Consider the following 21100-nt stretch of genomic DNA (forward strand, 5'->3'; position numbering starts at 1 on the left):
TTTCTTCTCTCTATGTATCTCTCTCTCTCTATTTTTTGTTGTGTGTATATATATATATATATATATATCTCATTTTTCTTTTCCTCAATTTCTTTCTCTCTCTCTCTCAAGTTTTTTCTCTCACAATTTTCTCTCTCCATTCTTATTTTCTATGTATTTTTCTCATATCTCTCTCTTCCCCCTCTTTGTCTCTCCCTATTTCCTCTCTCTATAATTCTCTCTCTCTCTCTCTCTCTCCACGTCTCTCTCAAGTTAAAAACTATGTCAAAAAATGTTTAAATTAAAAAACATTTCTCTTTCCTCTTTCCCCCCCTCTCTTTCTCCTTATTTTCCTATTTCTTCTTCTTTTTCTCTCTCCCCACTTTCGTCATTTCTTTTTTCTCGCCTCTCTTTTTCTTCTCTCTCTCTCTCCCCTCTTTTTTCCCTTTTCTCTTCTCGTTCTCTTTTAAATTTTATATTTCATATCTCTATAATTCTCTCTCTCTTTGTGTTCATATTCTCTCTTCCTTCCCCCTTCTCTCTCAAAGTATGTCAAAAAAAGTTTAAATAAAAAAGTTTTTAAAAATGTTAATTAAGAGAGAGGGAGAAGAGATAAAGAAACTTTTGATTTGAAAAGGGAAAGAAAGAGACGTCAATTTTATTTTGGATTGAGAGAGAGAGAGAGAGAGAGAGAGAGAGAGAGAGAGAGAGAGAGAGAGAGAGAGAGAGAGAGAGAGAGAGAGAGAGAGAGAGAGAGGATTCTCTTTCTTTTCCCCCCTCTCTCGCTCTTTTCCTCTTTCTTCTTCTTCTTCTTCTTCTTCTCAGTGTGCGCGCGTGTGTGTATGCGTCCTTTTCTTCTCTCTCTCTCAAAAAAAAGAGAAAGTTTGAATTAAAATTATTAATTTAATTAAAACATTTAATTAAGAAAAGGGAAGATGAGAGAGAGAGAAACTTTTGATTTAAAAATGGGGAGAAAGAGACATTTGTGAAAAGTTTGATTTAATTATGAGAGAGAGAGACAGAGAGAGAGAGAGAGAGAGAGAGAGAGAGAGAGAGAGAGAGAGAGAGTGTGTGTGTGTGTGTGTGTGTGGGGAGGTTAGTTGAAAAATGTTTGGCTTCATCAAGAGAGAGGAAGGGCTTAGGGAAAGAGAAGAGAGAGAGAGGGAGAGAGAGAAGGGGGTAGGTTAGAGAAGCCCTCTAGAGGTTTTGGGTTTCTCTAACCTACAATCAAAATAATACATTAGTATAGATTATGAAAAGTAACCTTCCATGCTTGTAGAAAGGTTTTGTCTTGCTTAGGCACCTAAGAAGCCTTTGGCTCGTGGCATAACAAAGGCTTAACTAGCAAAGTTTAGTTGTTTGCACACATGAGGTCAACATTACTTTCCTTCTTTCTTCGAATTGAGCTAATGATTTGTAATCTTGCTAAAAGAGGCAAAGTTTTCCTAACCGTGCCAAGAGAATTGGTTGACTACTATTTCTCTTCCAATAATCTTTCATCAAACTATCTATGGTGAGAGTAGGTTGACAAGTGAGGATAATAACTTGCTTAGTTTCGTGAGGGGAATGTGCAAGTGTAGTTGTGAGTTGCATTGTGCAATTCGCTGGTTTGACACTGTATACAATACTAGTGCAAGAATCCTCCAACTAGCCATGGATCGAGGCATTCTTGGGGGTGGGGTACCAAGAGTTGAACCTCCCACCTTGCCAATCCAAAAGTTTTTGTTAATATTCACGAAAAGAAAGCCCACAAAATGAAAAAGAAAACCGACTAATGGTAAAGGGCAAGCTGACGTGGAAACAGATCACAATGCACATCAACGAGGGAACTTTACCGATGAATTCCCCTCGCCCAACCCCTCCCTCCCCATCAGCTCTCTCTCTCTCTCTCTCTCTCTCTCTCACACTCACAGAGTCAGTCAAACGCACCAGCGACGATTCCCTCCTTTACGATCCTCGAGTTTATCATGGCGACGAGCACGAAGAAGACCAAGCTGGTAGTCCAACCAGGCCCTCGCCATCTCCCCTAGGAGCTCTCTGCAGTTCAAGCTTCTGGCCTCTCAAGCATAACTTTGAGAGCTCCCGAAGCACCTCCCTTTTCCCCTCGATCCAGAGTGCATCCGACATCTCTTTTTCCCTTTTTTTTTTCTGCCGTGACAAGCATGGATGGCCGAGGACATGGCAGTGCCGATTTCTACTTGCCTGGTTACAAATTGGGGAAAACCCTCGGCATCGGCTCCTTCGGGAAAGTGAAGCTCGCAGAGCATGCCATCACCGGCTACAAAGTTGCCATCAAAATATTGAACAAGCGGAAGATCAGCAGGAATGCGGACATGGAGGAGAAAGGTGTGCTGTCTCCGTCTCATTTCGAACCTGCGACTGTGTGTGCGCCATGGACTGTTATTCCACTGTTTTGTCTGTATTGAAGAGTTTAGAAAGTTGCAGTGAGAGCATTCCATGATGTTTGTAGATCGGTTTCTAATAAGCAAGTGATTCTTGCCGATGCTTTAGCTCTATAAGTGTGGATCTGGTTCAAATTCTTGGAATCAGGGTAGCACTTTGTTATTTTTGGCCAGAAAGTTGTGCGTAGACCAAGTTAAGTTCAGATTGTTGTTATCAGGACCGCTCACACATTCATCTGTAATGAACCTTCCTTGTAAATATTTATTGAGACTTAGTCAGTTACTGCATATCCTCCAAAGTTTTGTTTACTCTTTTGGTTTGACAACTGGATTGAGGATGATTGCTGTGGACTTTTCCTTGGTGATAGCTCGCCACCTGCTATTCCGCAAAACTTATCATAGAAACACTTGGCATTGGCAGCTGATGTGGCAGGTGCTGAAGTTACAAGCAGGCAGTCAACTGCTGTTGGAGAGCAGACAGGATGAGTGTGATTGCTACTGCCATGTGGTAGGCTAGGCAGGCCTTGATGAGGCAACAATCAAGACAGGCAAATTATATTAGTTACACTAGAATTCAATCCTCCAAGGTTGCATCTGGGCCCTGCACATTCAGTTTCTGCGGGTGTACTACAGCCGGGCAGTCTTGAATATCAGAGTTAGATCCCAGTTTCCAGATCATCTGCTTTTTATGTCAAACCTGGTCTTGCGTAATATACACCAACCATCCTGGTGCGTTTGAGCTGGGGCTACATGCTTTGTACAGGATGTGTACTCCAATTTCATTTTTAATTTCTGCCAATTAAGCTAAGTTAGCAACCTCACATTCTTTTTACAGACTGTAACCGTGTCAGTTGTTATGCTATGAGTGTCCACTAGTGGAGATCACTGCAAACTTGATGATTCATGTGTTTCATAACTCAGTTTTGAGATTAGCAAGTGTGGCCATATTGATCTATAAAGCTGAATTTAGGACAATATTTACATCCACGATTCAACATCCTGTGCTTTTATGTTTATTAGCTGATCTATATGGTGGATACCAACCTTCTATGTATATCTACACCTGCAAGTAGAGTGTGCTGACACAAAGAACATTTAGATGCACTGTTAGTATGTCAGGGGGGTTCCATACAAGGGAGACCATATGACCTATATAGGACAAACATAACCAAGATTGCTAGGAATTCTCTCTTCAAGCTTTTCACAAGGCATTTGTGTTTTTATTCACATAATTCAACTCAAAGTGGCTTTGCAGGATACATATTCTATATGATACTCGTGTCTTTTTGGCTTCAATGCATCTATACCACTTTTAGTGAAGGGTTTTCTCGTAGTTATTTTCAGTTGTGGGAATTTCTACCTATTAGTTTTGGGTTTAAACTTTTGCATGTCTCATGCTCACATAAAGAACATTTCGATGCACTACAAGTACATTAGAGAGATTCTATATAAGGTAGACTGTGCAGTCTACATAGGACAAGCATATCAATATCACATGGAAATCTCTCTTCAAGCTTTTCACAAGCCCCTTATGTTTTCATTCACATCATTCAACTCAAGGTGGCTTTGCTTCAAGTGTGGGTATTTCTAATGCATGGATTTTGGCATTGTACTTTTAGTTTAATCATTTATTTATAAGTACAAGTTCCTTATCACACTTGTTATTTCTAAGTCGGTTACTCAAACAAGAACAAGTATTCAACACTTGCATAAGTTTCAAATATTTCGATGGAGAGGCATGAAGAGAGTTCCAGCTCGTTTCTTATTGCCTCCTATCATGGGGATGTGAAATTTTGAGATGCTTTAATCTTGCCGATAACATTTGTTTAAGTTATTAATCAAATGTGCAAGGTTGTTTAGCACATGTGATGCATATGGCAGTTATTTCATTTCATGATAACTAGCCAAGGATCCCGGGGATGCAATGGGTGTTAAAGAAAAAAGTTGTGACAAGTTATGCCGATTGGGCTTTTGGGTTGAGTTGGTATTAGTTTTGATTATAGGATAGTTGTTTGGCCAATAAGTGTTAGTGGTGATACTATAAACCAGCATTAATTAATTAACTAATACCAGTCTAAATTTGGGCAGGGTCAGAAGGGCTGAAATTAAATTTCAAAAGTATTTAATTTTAAAAATTAATTAAATGAATGGAATGGGTTTAGAAGGTTGTCACTTGGCGAAAATACCCATGCAAGATTGAAAAAACGTTTTTGGGGGTTGGAAAGAGAAATTTAGTTTATTTAGCCTGCAAGTGGGAGCAAGGAGATGCCGTTGGTTTGATTTGTAGCCATTGGAGGACCATTTGAGACAGCTTGGGACAGGAGAAGACTGAATTGGAGTAGGCGACATTAGTTCTTATCTTCCTGGGAGTTGGTGAAAGTACATTGGGGTTGGTGACAGCAATTTGGGGCCTCTTGAGTAGTTGGCAATAGCATTAAATTTTGTCTGGTACAGGCAAAAATTAGATTTCAGGCTTTTTATTTGTGAAAATTAGAAATTTCTCTCTTCTGGCATTTTGGCATTTTCTCACCTTCTCTAGCTTGTGCTTAGTCATTTTGAGCATTTCTCAGCCATTTGGATCAGATCTTAGCCAAATTTCATGGACAGCAAAGAAGCTTATATTTATGTAGAAATTAGGATTTGATAGCCACCTTGGGACTCGTACCAATATGAGAAGGCATCATACACTGAATTCAACACTTGAAATTTGTGTAATTGTGAGGGATTTTAGATACTGGCTCATTCATTGTAAATTGGGGTAGTATTTGGTTAGTTTATGATTCGAGTTGTGCAAGTCTTGGGTGAAAAGTCAAGGGGCAAATGGCTTGAATTGCTTGCTAATTGCTATTATAGTAAGGGGCTTTTGGAATAGCGAAGGAGATTGTGGAATCTTTGCTTGTACTCATTCCATTAGTAATCAAAGTTAAAGAAATACTAAAACGGGCGTCAGTTTTGTGGCCAATAGGGTATTCAATATCCAAGATTATTAAGGTAAATTGTGTATTTCAATTTATGTTTGTTTGTTGATTGTTGTAATTAAGTGATTAATTAAGAAATTACCACTCTTTCCAAGAAGGAAGACTGATTTCATGGTTCCATTGGCGGGATTTCACTCCCTTGATTTGGTGGGCTCGAGGCACTTGATTGTAAGTCAAAGCTTGGTGCTTGTGCTGATTTTTACTCTCTATTTAGAAATTATAGCAATATGTCTTCATATAGTGAGATGCAATCAAGCAGTGATGATACCTCTCAATATAAACATTTACATGGGAATGAAGGAAATGCAATGCTTGATCTTGGACAAGGCTCGAACCATGGTCACTCAACAAATTGAAAATGTTGCTGTTGGGCAAGATGCAAGACCTTCAAGGCATAAGGAGGTTGATGACAATCAAAGTGATGGGGAATTTGATGACCAATTTAAGAATCAGATGAGGACAACAATAAATCTCTTGGCTGAATTGGCAAAGGATTCTCAGTTCATTGGAACTTTGAATGCTTCGAAGAAGGATAGCAAGGGAAAGAAGAAGAGTCACTTTCTATACCTTTGGGACAGCAAGGTGCATCCAAGGAAATGCCGAAGCCTTCACTTGAAGCTTCCAAAGATGTTAATGAAGCAAAACAATTGGTACTTACGGGGCAAGGAATAGAAATGCTAGGCCATCATGGAAGTATCAATCCAATGGATTTTAGACAACTTGGCATACATACTATGATGGGGCAGCTAGGATACTTTGGTGGAAGCATGATTTTTCATGCTATGGTTGGATAAGGATTGCATATGGGAATGTATGGCACAAGTTGGTATGCAGCTGCTAATGCATGGTGTGTAAGGCCTAATGTATTTGGGTATGGCTGAAAATGTGCAAAACCCTATATATGGCAGCATTGGCTTGATGCTTGGGGCACAAAATAGCATGCTTAGCAATGCATTTGCATCCCCGAATGCTTATGGGGCACAAGGAATGAATGTTGCTCATACAAGTGCTTTGTTTGGTGTTGCTTTTGATGTAAATTTAGCGAATGCATCCTTTTAGCAGCAGCCAATGTATGACAACTTGACAGGGGCAGCGATAGACTAGGGTGAGGGTGGAAAAGCAATGAAGTTTAAGTTCTTCAGTGGTGCACAAGATAGGTTGAAAGCTTTGACTTTCATTTAATAACTTGATGCAGTCTATTTAGGGGGAAACTTCACCGAGTCCTCCAAGATTCGAAAGGCAACTTTTTTAAAAGGGAACGCATTGTAGTGGTGGTCCACTCTTTTGATGTAAGGTAGAGCACCATCGACGTGGATACAATTCAAGCAATATTTGCATCGCATTGGTTGACAAGTACCTTTGAGGTGGATATCATGACAACTTGGAATAAGTAGAATGCTAAGGAATGTAAACGGTGAATTTGTCCCTGTTATGTTTGCAGCTGCCATTTCTAAAGTAATAGAAAATCATCTTTCAGCATACTTGGTTTTTACTAAGAATAAAGATGATAGTGAGAATGTTGGGAATATGTTAGGCAACTACCGCTTGAAAGGTTGGAAGATCATGGCATTGATCTTATCCTTGGAAGTAGCCTTCATAATAAGCCACCCTATAGAGTCAGTGCAGCCTAGAAGGAGGAGATTATGAGTTAGGTGAATGAGCTGTTAGAAAAAGGCCCGATTCAGCCTAGCTCATCTCCTTCTTGTTCTCTAGTGTTTTTAGTGTGGAAAAATGATCGATGATGTTATGGATAGATTGTAGGGGGCAGCCATATTAGTCGTATAGATTTGAAAAGTGGGTACAATTAGATATGCATTAGATTGGAGGATGTGTCTAAGATAGGTTTCAGAATATCTTTTGGACTATATGAGTTTCTTGTCATGCCTTTTGGGCTTACGAATGCTTCTGTCACTTTCAATCGGATGATGGATCGCATTTTCAAGCCACATAGAGGTTTTGTGGGCGCTTTCGTCGATGATATGATTGTCTATTCAAAGAACGAGAGAGAGCATAGAAGACACTTAGATATTGTGTTCAATGAACTGCATGAGCATAGGTTGGTTATCAATGATAAGACAAGTGAATTCTTTTTGCATGAAATTCACTTTTTGAGGCATATTGTATTAACTGATAGTATTTGCATGGACCTTGCAAAGGTTGAGGCAATATGATCATGGCCACTTTTGAGAAATGTGCATGAAATCCGTAGCTTCTTGGATTTATATTCTTACTATAGGAAGTATGTACACGGGTTTGTTGAAATTGTATCTCCCTTTGTAGAAGAAGGATGCGCCATTTAGATGGACAATGGTGGAAATTTTAGCATTTGAAAAGTCGAAGGAAAAGATGACTTCATATTATGTGCTTGTGTTGCCCGATCTAAGGAAGTCGTTCATGGTTTAGTGTGATGCATGTGGTAACAACATTGGGGCTGTTCTTATGCAAGATGACGGAGTTGTGGCTTATGAGAGCCGAATTCTCCATGGTGCAGAAAAGAATTTGTAGGTCTATGAGAAAGAGCTCTTGACTGTAATTCATACACTGTCTATGTGGAAATACTATTTGTTGGGGGCTGATTTTACAGTGCAAATAGACCATCAGACTTTGAGGTACTTTCTGATGCAGACAAAGTTGCTAGAGACGCATATGAGATGGGCAAATTTTCTCTCTATGTTTCATTTTCAGATTGTACATATTGATGGTTAAAAAAATATTTTGGCTGATGTATTGCCACTGAAGCCATAAATTTCAGCTGTTAGCATAGTTTATGACACTGAGTTGGATGTTATGAAAGAGCAATATGTTGCTGATTCAAACTTTGCTAATGTTTATGGTTAGCTTTGCAATGGCGAGAGACATGAGGACTTTGTGCTAAGAGATGGATTTTTGATGATGCACGGACAATTATGTATCACAAAGTGGTTTAGGGCCAAGGCCTAGAGTTATCACTGAAAGTTGTGCTTCTCCATATGTAGGACACTGAGGTATTGATGCCACAATCAAGGCAGTGGAGTATTTCTTTTATTAGCCAGCTTTGAGGCATGATGTAGAGTAGTTTGTTATTGGGACATGCATCATATGTTAGAAGGTAAAGCATGATAGGCAAAATATGTAGAGTTTGTTGTAGCCCTTGCCTATTCTAGATAGGCCTTGGTAGAGCGTTGCAATGGATTTTATTTTTGAGCTTCCTAGGACACCTACAGGGAATGATGGGATATAGACTATCATTTGTAAGTTTAACAAACAAGCCCATTTCATTCCGCCAAGGAAGAAAATAAAGGAAGCGTCTTTATCACAGGAGATCCCTGCTATTCATGAGGTGGGAGAGTCTTCTAGACCTCCACAGTTTGTTACTCCTCCTGTTATGGTTGAGCCACAAGTTCTTACGCCTTCTTCTATGGATGAAGACACTTTCAAGACTCAGTTAGTTGCTGCTGTGAGTATGTTTACTCAAGTGATGCAGAATCCAAGGTTTTTGGCATTTTTGCAGCCATCTGCAAAGATTTTGGATCTAGTAGAGGTCCAGGATAAGGGTAAGCATGCTGCAGATTCAATGGAAACACCAAGGCAGCTTGCGGAGTCAATGGAGACTCCAAGATTGGTTCCAACTGTCCAGGAACAGGTGGCGGAAACGCTAGTTACACAGGCATTGCCAGTTCAACTCGCCACTTTACAGCAGCCAAATGTTGGCTTAAATGGACAGGGAAACAATTTTCAGGCTTTACCACAGGTTTTCCCACTGACCTCTGTACATCCTGGGTACTTTGGAGGTGGATCTGTATTTCAGAGTATGGCTGGTTATGCGCCTGGAAACCAGATTTATGTACCAAGAACAGTGTTTGGGGGTACACAGGGTTTTATGCCAAACCCCATGTATGGCAATATAGGCATGCAGCTTGGATTTTAGGGTATTCAGGGCAGTTTTTGCATGCCACAGGGCACTTTTGGTATGGCTGGTTATCAAAACCAGCAAAGCAAGTATTGTGTCTACAAGCCCTGTAGTCAGTGGTCCGGCAACTCCTATGCCACCTGTTAGTGTTCCTATGTTACAGGCATATCCTACGGACCCTTTGATGGCTCATGAGAAGCCAAAGCCATACAAGGAAGGTGGTGCAGCCGTACAATTTGATATCTTTCGAGGGCTTGAAGATAGGACTAAGGCACTCTCTTTCTTACAGCAGTTTGATGCCGCATTTGCAGGAGGGAACTTTACAGAGCCTTCTAAGGTCTGGAAAGCTGCCACTTTTCTTAAGGACAATGCTAGTCAGTGGTAGAGTACACTGTTGATGCAAGGACAGACTCCTGCCACTTGGACTTACTTTAAGCAAGTATTTGCTTCTGCTTGGTTGACCAATGATTTTGAGATCGATGTTATGTCAGCTTGGCACAATTTGGATACATCTAAATGCAAGGATCTGGAAGACTATAACAAGAAGTTTTGGGAGGCTTTGCTTCCAGTCACTTCTTACAGGGTTGTGCCATTGACCGAGTAGATAGAGAAATATTGTTGCGGGCTGCCCAAGGAACTCCGGAATTATTGTACAAAGACAAAGGTCACACCACTTTGACTCAGTTAATTGAGAATGCCACCACAGGAAATGCATTATTGTTGGGACAGTCAAGTGGTTTTGGGGGCAGCATTAAACATGATAATCTGAAAAATTTTCAGCAAAGAAGCCATTTGGTAAACAGGTTTATCAGAATTCTCAAAGCATAGGTAAACCTTGGCAGTTGAAGAAGAAACCAGCCAAGTCCTTTGGACAACAGTCAAGGACCAGAAGAAACCTTTTGTGCGCAAGTCTCTTGAAGAGAGAAAGGCTTTAATGGCTGAGAGGAAGTGCTTTATCTGTGAGCAGACTGGTCATATTGCGTCTAATTGTCCGGACAAGAATAAGAGACCAGTTGATGATGATAAAGGGGACAGAAAAGGAAAGAAGCCCAAACCTTCAGCATGTTTAGAGCCAGATATGCTGGGAGACAAGCCACACTCGGATGCTAATGAGCTCTGCAGAGCTTGGGGCAAAGTTAGGGATCATCATGTACTTATTTTCTTTGATCTTGGAGCTAAGGCAAACTTTATCTCACCAGAGTTGGCTTCTACTTTGGGCATCAGAGCAGTTGAGATGGGCTACACAGCAGAGGCAGGGTTGGCATGTTCTGGTCACTCAGAGTCTGTGACACCCATTCTTGGAAGGCTGTGTCTTCATGTACAGTCTTATGTTGATGCATAATAATTTTATATCATGCCACTTGAAGGCTGTGATGTCTTGTTGGGAATGCCATGGATGTTCAGAAAGCATGGTGTGATGGATGCCTTTAACAAGACACTGACTTTGGAACATAGGGGAAAGACTCATGTGCTTGATGTGAAGCTTAAAGGAGAGTCCGTACCTGTTGTATCGGCTTCTGCCATTACATCTGTAATAAAGAATCATCTTTCCGCGTACTTGATTTTTGCACGTGATGTCAAGGATAATGATGAGTCAAATTTCTCTATGTTAAATAGAGACAGGTCTGCTTTCTTGTCTCAGTTCAGTGATTGTTTTTCTGACTCATTACCATCACAGTTGCCACCAGAGAGGTTTGAGGATCATGCAATAGATTTGGTGCCAAGCAGTAGCCCACCAAATAGACCTCCGTATAGGGTTAGTGCAGCCCAACAGAAAGAGATATTGAGCCAGGTGAATGAGCTGTTGGAAAAAGGGCTGATTCAGCCAAGTTCATCTCCCTTTGGCTCACCAGTGCTCTTAGTGCAGAAGAAGGATGGCTCTTGGCGCATGTGCATAGATTATCGAGCGTTGAACAAGAGTACCATCAAGAATAGGTTCCCCATTTCAAGAATTGACGACATCCTCGACCGTTTGGAAGGAGCATCAATTTTCAGCAGGATAGATTTGAAGAGTGGATACTATCAGATTAGGATTAAGCGAGAGGATGTGCATAAGACTGCATTTAGGACCACGTTTGGTCTCTATGAGTTCTTGGTAATGCCATTTGGACTTACTAATGCTCCTGCTACGTTTAATCGAATGATGGACATGATTTTTCGTCCATACAAGCAGTTTGTTGGTACATTCTTTGATGACATGATTGTCTTTTCAAAGAATGAACAGGAGCATAGAGAACACTTGAAAGCAGTCTTTGATGAGCTTTGCAGTAATAGGTTGCTTATCAATGGCAAGAAGAGTGAGTTCTTCTTGGAAGAAATTCAGTTCCTGGGGCACATAGTGTCAAAGGATGGTGTCTGAATGGATCCTGCTAAGGTTGAAGCAATTAGAACATGGCCAGATTTGAAGACTATCCATGATGTTAGAAGCTTCTTGGGTTTGTGTTCTTATTACATGAGGTTCATTCGCAATTTTGTAGAGATTGCTTCACCTTTACATGCTTTACAGAAGAAAGGAGTCTCTTTCCAGTGGACACAGAAAGAGATTTCAGCTTTTAATCTTCTTAAAGAAAAGATGACTTCTAGTCCAGTGATTATTCTGCCAGATCTTAGGAAGTCATTTGTTGTCCAGTGTGATGCCTGTGGCAATAGCATTGGTGCAGTGCTAATGCAAGATGGCCAGGTAGTGGCTTATGAAAGCAGAATCTTGCGAGGGCCAGAGAAGACTATGCAGGTCTATGAGAAAGAATTGCTGGCTGTGATTCATGCGCTTTCTTGTTGGAAACACTACCTACTTGGGGCAGATTTTGTTGTCCAGACAGATCATCAGACATTGCGTTATTTCTTAACTCAGACTAAGCTGTCAGAAAAGCATATGCATTGGGCAAACTTTTTGTCAATGTTCCATTTTCAGATTATGCATGTGGAAGGAAAAAAGAATGTTGTGGTTGATGCTTTGTCAAGGAAGCCACAAATTTCAGCTGTGTCAATTTGTTATCATCATGAGCTTGATGATATGAAGGAACATTATGCTGATGATGAAAATTTTGCAAGGATCTTTGATCAGCTTGTCAATGGACAACATCATGAGCATTATCTTCTCAAGGATGGTTTCATGTTGATGTATGGTAGACTGTGTGACTATGCCATTGAGACGGAAAGTTATGACAGAGAGTCACTTTCCACCGTATGCAGGGCATCGTGGTATTGATGCAACAGTCAAAGCAGTAGAGACATTCTTTTATTGGCCTACTTTGAGAAGAGACGTGGATGCTTTTGTGCGGCAGTGTTTGATTTGCCAGAAGGTCAAGTTTGACAGGCAAAAAGCACCAGGGCTTTTACAGCCATTGCCTGTTCTAGATAAACCATGGGAAAGCATAGCTATGGATTTTATCTTTGATCTTCCCAGATCAGTATGTGCAGAGTATGGGGAAAATGTATCAGAAAGTTAAGCATGCCCTTGAAAGGACTCGGGCAAAGCAAAAGAAGGCTGTTGATCATCACCGTCGTGAATTGATATTTTCACTTGGTGATTGGGTACTCTTGCGATTTGAAAAGGCACACGCTTAAAGAAGCGGAAAGGCAAGGAAAGTCTTTTCACTAAGCTTAGTATGTGATACTATGGGCCTTTTCAAGTAATAGAGAAGATTAGTGATGTCAGTTATAGGCTGAAATTGCCTGACAATTGGAAGATTCATAATGCTTTCCATATAAGTCTTCTTAGACCCTATGTGGGTGATGTGCTAGAAGATATGCCAGCTGAGGAACAGCCCGAAGTTGAGGAACTTGATGAAATTCTTGTTCCTGAAGAGGTACTGGCACACAAGGAAAGGAAAGTGAAAGGCAAGGTTGCTAGAAGGTATTTGGTTAAGTTCAAGAACTATCCAGCTATAGATGCTAAGTGGGTGGACGAAGGTGAACTTGCAGAGTCACCTAATGTGTTGGAACTTTACCTTGAAGCATTTCGCTTGCAACCTACTTTGACCCCTTGTATCTCTAAGCTGAAGTAGATTGTCAAAGTGATAATTGCTCAAGAAAGAAATTATGTACAGAAACATATTTTGTACAGGTTAACACTTATTGTGTCCATATGGTTTTCTCAGTGCTAAAGAAGTAAGTATTGCTTGTAAGAATACAGTTTTTACTTCTATTGAATTGAATACATGTTGTAACAATGGTTACTCGATCGGGCATGTATTCTGTGAATTGACTCAGTGGGGATATCATTTTGATGTACCAGCCACTAGATCTCTAGTCAAGGTGATGTGGAGTCATCAAATGAGAATCTGTCACTATGGGGATATCATTGTGGTGTACCGGCCACTATATCTAGAAACAGTGATTTGGAGTCACATGATGATAGTTTGCTATGTTTCACAGTTAGAACATACATGTGTTAACAGTGTGTTCAGTTCACAATGTTGACTGATAGCATGTATGTGTTGTACATGTGCTGCCAAGTGTAAGCTCACTGGGTTAGCCGGAAGTATGTATGACATTCATGCAAACGAGGACGTTTGCGATTTCGAGAGGGAGGTATGTCACAAGACTGTGACAACTATTACCTTTTTGTTGATTTCTTTATTACATACTTTATTTGGTTTTTCTTTTTGGAAGGATCCCTTTTGAAATCTAAACGCCTGAGTTGCATGGCCAATATGTGAAACGGACAGGAATGTCTAGTGAGTCAAGACTGGACAGTTAAGGTCTAGTACAAGTCTAGAAGAGACTGATGGCACTGTAGATTGACAAGCCTAGAAGAGACTTGTGAAAGTGTATATGGACAAGTGTGTTGAAGAACTAGCCTGGAAGAGACTAGTTCAAAGTGAAGATGGTCAAATCTCCAAGAGATTAGTCCATGTGGGGTCATCAGTGGAAATTCACTTTCAGTTGAGCTACATTGCAAATTTAGATGTAGCCATAGTTTGCAAAGATGGTCAGAAGACTAGTGGGGATGCAATGGAAGCAACTCCTAAAATTTAGGGAGTTACTATTTTTGGACCCCAGAATATGTTCGCGTCATTATCTTCTTTTTTGCACGAGGATTAATCCTTTGGTTTGTGCCGAGGTCAAATTTTGAACCGAGGATGGAGAATTTTAGACCGGAAGGTTAGAACGGGAAATATCTCCCAGTGTTGCCATTTGGCACAAATTTGTGCACTTACCTCTTTGAAGAGGGGTTGGCGTGCAGTTTTTTGGGTATTGGGGGCTCATTTGTAAAAGGGAAGATGGATAGCTGCAGATGGAGAGCTATTGAGAGCTGGCCTACCTTGTCTATGATGCACAGAGGGTTGAGCTTGCTCCCTACTTTCTCTTTCTCTCCCCCTGACAGTTATGGATATGCCTCAGTTGAGAGCCTTTCTGCTGATTCATGTACAGTTGTGTGGGAATATGCTGTTTTTGCATGAGGCAAGAGCCTTCTTTCTCCAGGAACAGGAGCAGTTGTTTGCTGCCCACAAGCAGGAACAGGTGAGGGTGGTAACCTCACCAGGCAAGTGTCTGAAACAACACTAAATCAGTACTGTTTCTGGACTGTTCAGAGGTTATTTCAGAGCCCAATTGATGTCAGAATCAAGGGGCACTTGGCACAGATGATGCAGAACAGTGCAGGGAACAATATGAGCTGAAAACAGGTGTCAAAACAGGTCTGAACCAGTAATTACAACAGGCTGAAATGGTCAATTCTGCACTCCAACCAGAAGTTTCAGACTTGGGCAGAGTTTCCCCTCTTGGTCAGCTTGTTTTGGGTCAGTAATTGTACTGTTATGTTGCCAAATTTCACCCAGAATAGGTGAAAGACAGCCCATTGTACTCTCTCTCTTTTTAAAAAAATAAAGAAATACTGCAAGGGGCGCCTGACTTAGGGGCCAACAGGGTGTCTATGTCACAACAAGAGCATTCTAGCTCCCTGTATGTCTTCTTGATTCTGTGTCTTTAAGTTCAGGTAAAGTGGGCGAACTGTGAATTGGGTGAAAGTATTTATATATTTTGGTTGTACACTACCACCCTTTCAGTGAACAGGCCGGTTACACTAATCATATAGCACGATTGTTTTTGTAGCAGATCTTTAAGTATCATGGTATGCTAGAGTCAATCGTTAGTGATCGAGACCCTTGGATGACCAATTTATTTTGGAAGGGGTTGTTTGAGAATATGAGTACCACAGTGAAATTTTCATCAACCACAATAACATAGTGCATAGTTCCAATGGCAAAGCTCCATTTGAGGTAGTTGAGGATGGCAAGAAGGTACAACCTATCTTGTAAACTAAGGATAAGATCTTTGAGGTTGATTGTTGTGTGGAAAACTTGGATGTAGTCTATGCAAAGATAAAGTATGCTTTCAGAGATCACAAGAAAAGCAAAAGAAGACAGCCGATCGCCATAGACATGCTTTGCAGTTTGTTGAAGGGGATTATGTATTGCTACGTTTTGCAAAGACAAGGCTGAAAAAGATGAAAGAAAGAGAGAGATTGTATCTGAAGTTTAGAATGAGTTACTGTGGGTCCTTCCAAGTGTTGGAAAAGATCAATGATGTGGCATATCGGCTGAAATCACCTTCACATTGGCAGATACACAATGCCTTTGATATCAGTTTGTCGAGGCCTTTTCGTGGTGATGTGCCAAAGGATATATTTGTTGAAATTCAGCTTGAGGTTGAGGAGTTGGATGAGATTTTGGTACCTGAGTAGATTTTGGCACATAAGGAAAGAAAGATCAAAGCTAAAGTTTCGAATAGATACTTGGTGAAATTTTAGAATTATTCACCAATGGATGTCAAATGGATGAAAGAGGAGGACTTGGCAGACCATCCTTAGTTGTTGCAGACTGCAGCCTTATCTAGATGCCTTTTAGTTAGAGCCAACCTTAGTTCAGGCTCAGTTAGGTTCAGCAGAGCAGGGATCCGGAGCATTGCCTGATGCTTAAGGGGGAGGTAGCACTTCCACTCTGCTAGTTGTGGACGGCTCTCTTATGTAGTGGATCTTGGATGTATTTGGCATGCATCCAAGGTATTGTGCTGACATTATGTTTGTATGAGGTCACTACTTAGTGTACTAGTCACTGTGAGATGTATATAGATGAGTATGAGTTTCACCTAGGCACTAAAACTATACTTTTGCATTAGTTAATGATTAGTTTGGCATGTGTTTTTGCCTCAATTTTGAGACAAAAATTCAGATTAGTTTCAACTTAGCTTTTGATCAATTTGAGAACCGTTTATAGTCACTTTTGGGATTAGTTTACCATCCGTTTTGCATTGGTTACTGATCAGTTTTTGCAATTAGTTTGTGGTCAGTTTGGGGTATGTATGAGGGAAGGGAGTGTGAGGCTTGGGCAACCCATGTCTCCCCCCCTCCTCCATGTAGGCCGTGCCTCATGGAGCAACCATCGTTTTAGCCTCCCGGCACGCAGGGTTCTTAATTTGAGCGAGGCAGCCGGGCCCCCTGTTCCGAGTTCGAGTCGCCATGACTTCTTATGAGGAAAGGTGGGATATGAACCGTGTCGCCCCCGTGGCGCCGTGTTCCAAGATGGTTGATTGTGGATCCTTGTGAGCCCGGAACTCTTCCGTGGCGCGATCCGGCGTCTCCAAGCGCCAAGTTTCCCTTGTGCGAGTTAGAAAAACGCGTTACGCGTGTTGTGAGCAAACCGCGACGCGGGAGGGATATCATGGGGCGTGATGGCCCAAAACGCGACGCGACGCGACGGGGTCATGCTGTGACGCGAAGGCGTGTTTTCTTGACTTGTCTTGCGAGTTGGCTTCTGCTGCGTTTTCTAGACGCGACGCGGTGCTGGGAGGCCGCGGGCCATGTTTCTTGTGCGGGATTCGAGTGCGGACCCGTGGGACCAGATATGCAGCGTGCAACACACACACTATGTAGTGAATGAATACTGAACCTCGAACTCCTGTATCTCAAGGAATATGGTGGATTTAGAGTTGACCACTCCAGAAGATTGAAAGGGGATAAATGCGCACAGATGCATGTTTACATGAACAGAATGCCAATGCATGGGGTAATGCAAAGGGTGATGCAATGTCATGCTCACGCAAGATGCAATGCAACGGTGCCACTTGGATAGTGCTCTCGCAGGGGAATTGTTTGCTTGCCCAAGCGCCATCACTATCATTGGCAAGAGTAGAAGCTGCCCCCTCTCAAACTGGAAGGGAAAGCAAGAGCATCCTCTCCTCGTCAAGCTGAAGAAGTAGGGGAGGGTGTACCCAAACTGATCCTGGGCAATAGGTACTGAAGAACCGTCCGGTTGATCGCTTTGGTTAAAATATCTGCAAAATTGTCGGATGTGGACACAAACTCTAGGCGGATATTGCCTAGCTCAAATTGCTTTAAGGTGTTTCGGCTTGCTGCCCATATCCCGTTTGTGGAAGACATCTCAGCTAAAGTTATCCATTGCTATCTACATTAGTTGGCGCTTAATTTCCAGCCCTCTTCTCTCAATTTGGAGCTGATCTCAGTTAGGCGACTGCTGTTCCTGCACAGGCTTGCTGCTGTACTGCATGCCACATCATTTGTAGCTTGGGTTTGGCAGTTTTCTCTCTCCTCGAGCTATCGCCCAGCTTTTGCAGGCCGTTGCTAAGCTGTCCAGCCTACGTTTGATAGTTTTCTCTCTCCTGTAGGCTCTTTTGCCTACATTTTTAGTCTTTCTCTCTCTTGCAGCCTGCGTTTTTAGTCTCCTGCAAATTATCTTGCCTGCGTTTTTAGTCTTTCTCTCTCCTGCATACTGTCCTACTTGCGTTTTTAGTATTTCTCTTTCCTCACTATTGTTTGCATCAGATCCAGCTTCTCACGGTTGCGTTTGTTGGTGTTTGACATTCGAAGGTTGTCTTGCTACGATTCGGGATCCGTACGACACACTCTCCAACTCATTACCTCTTCCCTGATCCTTGAGATATAGGAGTTCGAGGTTCAATATTCATTCACTGCATAGTGTGTTTGCTGCATGAGCATTGTATATTTAGCAGTTATATCACTTCAGTTATTTTCTGTCTTCATTGTCTCTGAGTTACCCTAACCCTAACTGTGTTCTTTTATAAGTCTGTGCTTTGTCGTACGATTGTTATTTGTGTTTTTGTGTCAGAGTATTTCTTTACAAGCCACTGCCTTTGCCCACAGAAACTGAGGTGTTTGTCGGTGCTCCATCATGGTGCGTGGCATCTTGATTACACTTATGTTTTTCCGCTCCAAAATGCCATTCTCTTTAGGAGTGTTGGTGTTAGCAAACTCTTGGTGAATGCCTCTATCTACACAAAAACGAGTAAACTCATTAGAAACAAATTCACTACCCTTGTCTGATCGCAAGGTCTTCAATCTCCGGCCCGATCAGTTCTTCTTGAAGAGAAGCTAATCCTTGAAGTGGGAGAAAGCCTTCGATTTCAGCTCCAAGAGATAGACCCACGTCATTCTGCTGTAGTCATCTACGATCAACATAAAGTACAGCTCTCCTTCAAGGACTCGTTCCTCATAGGGCCATAAAGATTTGTAGGTACAAGCTCCATAGGGGAAGTAGGCCGCCTCGAAGCTTTGTTGGGAATCACATCCCTAGGTTGCTTCCCATGAACGGAGGAGACGCATGGTAGTTGGCTCACCACTATGTCCGGCAAACCTCGAACAAGCGATCCTTGCGATGCCTTTCGAAGATACTCATAGTTTAGGTGGCCAAACTGAGCATGCCATAGCTCGGACTGAGTTTGAGAGGTAAGAGCGGAAGCAAACTTCAATTTGTAGATGCCATTTTCCTCATATCTTGAAGAGAGAACCTTCCTCGATCCACAATCAAGAACGCGAACATCATTGTCAAACTCCACCAAGAGACTAAGAGAACAGATCTTATGTACTGAAAGCAAATGATATTCGAAACCTGGCACATGCAAGACCTCGGAAGTGTGGATACTACCACGTCCATCTGGAATCAGTTGCACCTCACTCTGTGGAGCAATAGACACAAAAGAGCTGTCGCCTATGAGAATCTTCCCACGCGAGGATCACAAGTGGGCAATACCAATTGTTGAAGGAGTCAGGTGCCTTGAGGCACCATTGTCCACGATCCACTCTCGAGCTTGGGGAGCTATCATTGCAGCATCATAATTCTTCGGTGTAGAGTCCTCAATGACCGCTAAGTGTAGAAAAGCATCTGATGAGGGTGCAACCACTGCTTCAAAATCCTTTATGTCCTTCTTGTCCTTGTCGTGGCAGTCCTTCTTCCAATGACCGGTCTTACCACAAATATGGCATGTCGATTCTTTCTCTTTGTCCTCCTTGGATTTGTTGTCCTCCATCTTCTTCTTTTGGTCCTTCCCCTTCTTCTGAGAGGTTTAACCAATTAATGTCTCTGATTTGGAAGCATTTTCTCCCTTCAACTGTTTCTCTTGGTCCAAGACCATAGGAACTAACACTTCCCGTCGAAGAGTTGACTCTCGCGTTGAAACAATAAGAGCGGAATAAAAGGTACTAAATTGTGGCGGCAACTGGGACAATAAGGTGATCGCCATGTCTTCGAAGGAAATGGGCCTCCTTGCATTTTGAACCTGCATTTGAAGCTGCTGAAGCTTGTTGATGTGTTCCCGAAGCGAAGAAGACTTATTCACGGATAGGGTCCGCATTTGCACCTTCAAAGAAACCCTTTTCATAAGGGTCATCCGGTTGTACATTTGATCAAAAAGCTCGAGCCAAATCTGGCGAGCCACCGTCAAGTGCTCTATATGGGCTATCACGGCTGTTGTACAAGACAAAAAGAAAAGAACGAATCTTGGCATTCAACTTGTCCCAATGAGATTGGGCCTTGGTCAACTCCACACGAGCTTTTGAAGAGAGTTTGGACTCATCTCTCATACCGAGGGCCGGTTGATCTCCTCCATCACAAGCTCCGCCAAATCGTAAGACTCCAATATGGCCAACATCATCACACGCCAGATGCGGTAATTGTCGCTCTTGAGCTCTTGATCTGATGGAAGAGCTGGTAAGACAAGCACCTTCTGGTCCATGATCGCTTGGAACTCCATGTCAGTCTTTGTAGATATCTTCACTTGCAATGCTTGTACAAACGCAAAAGAAACCCCCTCTGACTGTGAAAACGCAGCCTACTAGGGCTCTCGTCTCCGCGTCTCAAACCTTCTTCAGCCACTGGAAGCAATGAAAATGTAAAATCTGCACTTGAAGGCCAAAAATGCAGCCTTCTTCCTTCTCTAACAGCAAAAAAAAAGCAGCAACTTCAGCAAAACTTCTCTTTTCTCGCACGCCCACGCTCACCTTAGCTTGTTCTGATGCGCAGTCCACCTGCTCTCACTTGAACGCTGAAAATGCAACCTTGTGTCACGCTGAAAACTCCTCTTTAGATAGGTCCACTCTAGGTCAGTTCTTCAATGCTCTGATACCATGTCAGTGTAAAGCAATGCGGAAGCAAATGACCGTGACAAAGAATGAATAGAGAGAGAAGAGAGAGAGAGAGAGAAAGAGACAGTGAAACACAGAAAATCTGTAGTGAAGAATGCTGTATAAGGATGCAGAATTATACACGGGTGTAGAGAAAATATTTGCGTATGTCTCCACCTTGAGGACCTCGATCTCCATTAGCCCCGAGTGTAGTCTCCGTCACCAACAGGCTGAAATATATCAGATACAAGTGTAGAGGTATGTTGGAGACTCAACCTCATAAAGATTGAAAAGAATGCTTGAAAAATACTTGAAATAATCAGGTTGGCTGCATTAAATGCAGCCAACTGCAGTCGAACAATGCGACTGCTACCACATGGTATTGTTGACGTGGCAGGAGATGACTCTCAACACATGGACAACAGCATGTTGGTAAATGCTATTGATAGTTTCAGCTATGGTTTATACTGAA

The 21100-nt window shown here is 41.9% G+C and overlaps 1 protein-coding gene across 1 annotated transcript in view; it reads left to right on the forward strand.

Moving 5' to 3' along the window:
* Nucleotides 1-1840: 1840 nt before the first annotated feature.
* The window catches only part of LOC148038576 (SNF1-related protein kinase catalytic subunit alpha KIN10-like), a 50340-nt gene continuing 31080 nt past the window's right edge, over nt 1841-21100 (forward strand). The window contains exon 1 of the mRNA XM_087673593.1: nt 1841-2325. Within this exon, the coding sequence (XP_087529719.1) occupies nt 2142-2325 (184 nt within the window). The 5' untranslated portion in view covers nt 1841-2141. The remainder of the gene's footprint in view (nt 2326-21100) is intronic.

This window comes from Lygodium microphyllum, chromosome 3 (genome assembly GCF_053477565.2).
Source record: "Lygodium microphyllum isolate KBCC chromosome 3, Lygodium_microphyllum_v1.1.10, whole genome shotgun sequence".
Taxonomy (NCBI): Eukaryota; Viridiplantae; Streptophyta; class Polypodiopsida; order Schizaeales; family Lygodiaceae; genus Lygodium; species Lygodium microphyllum.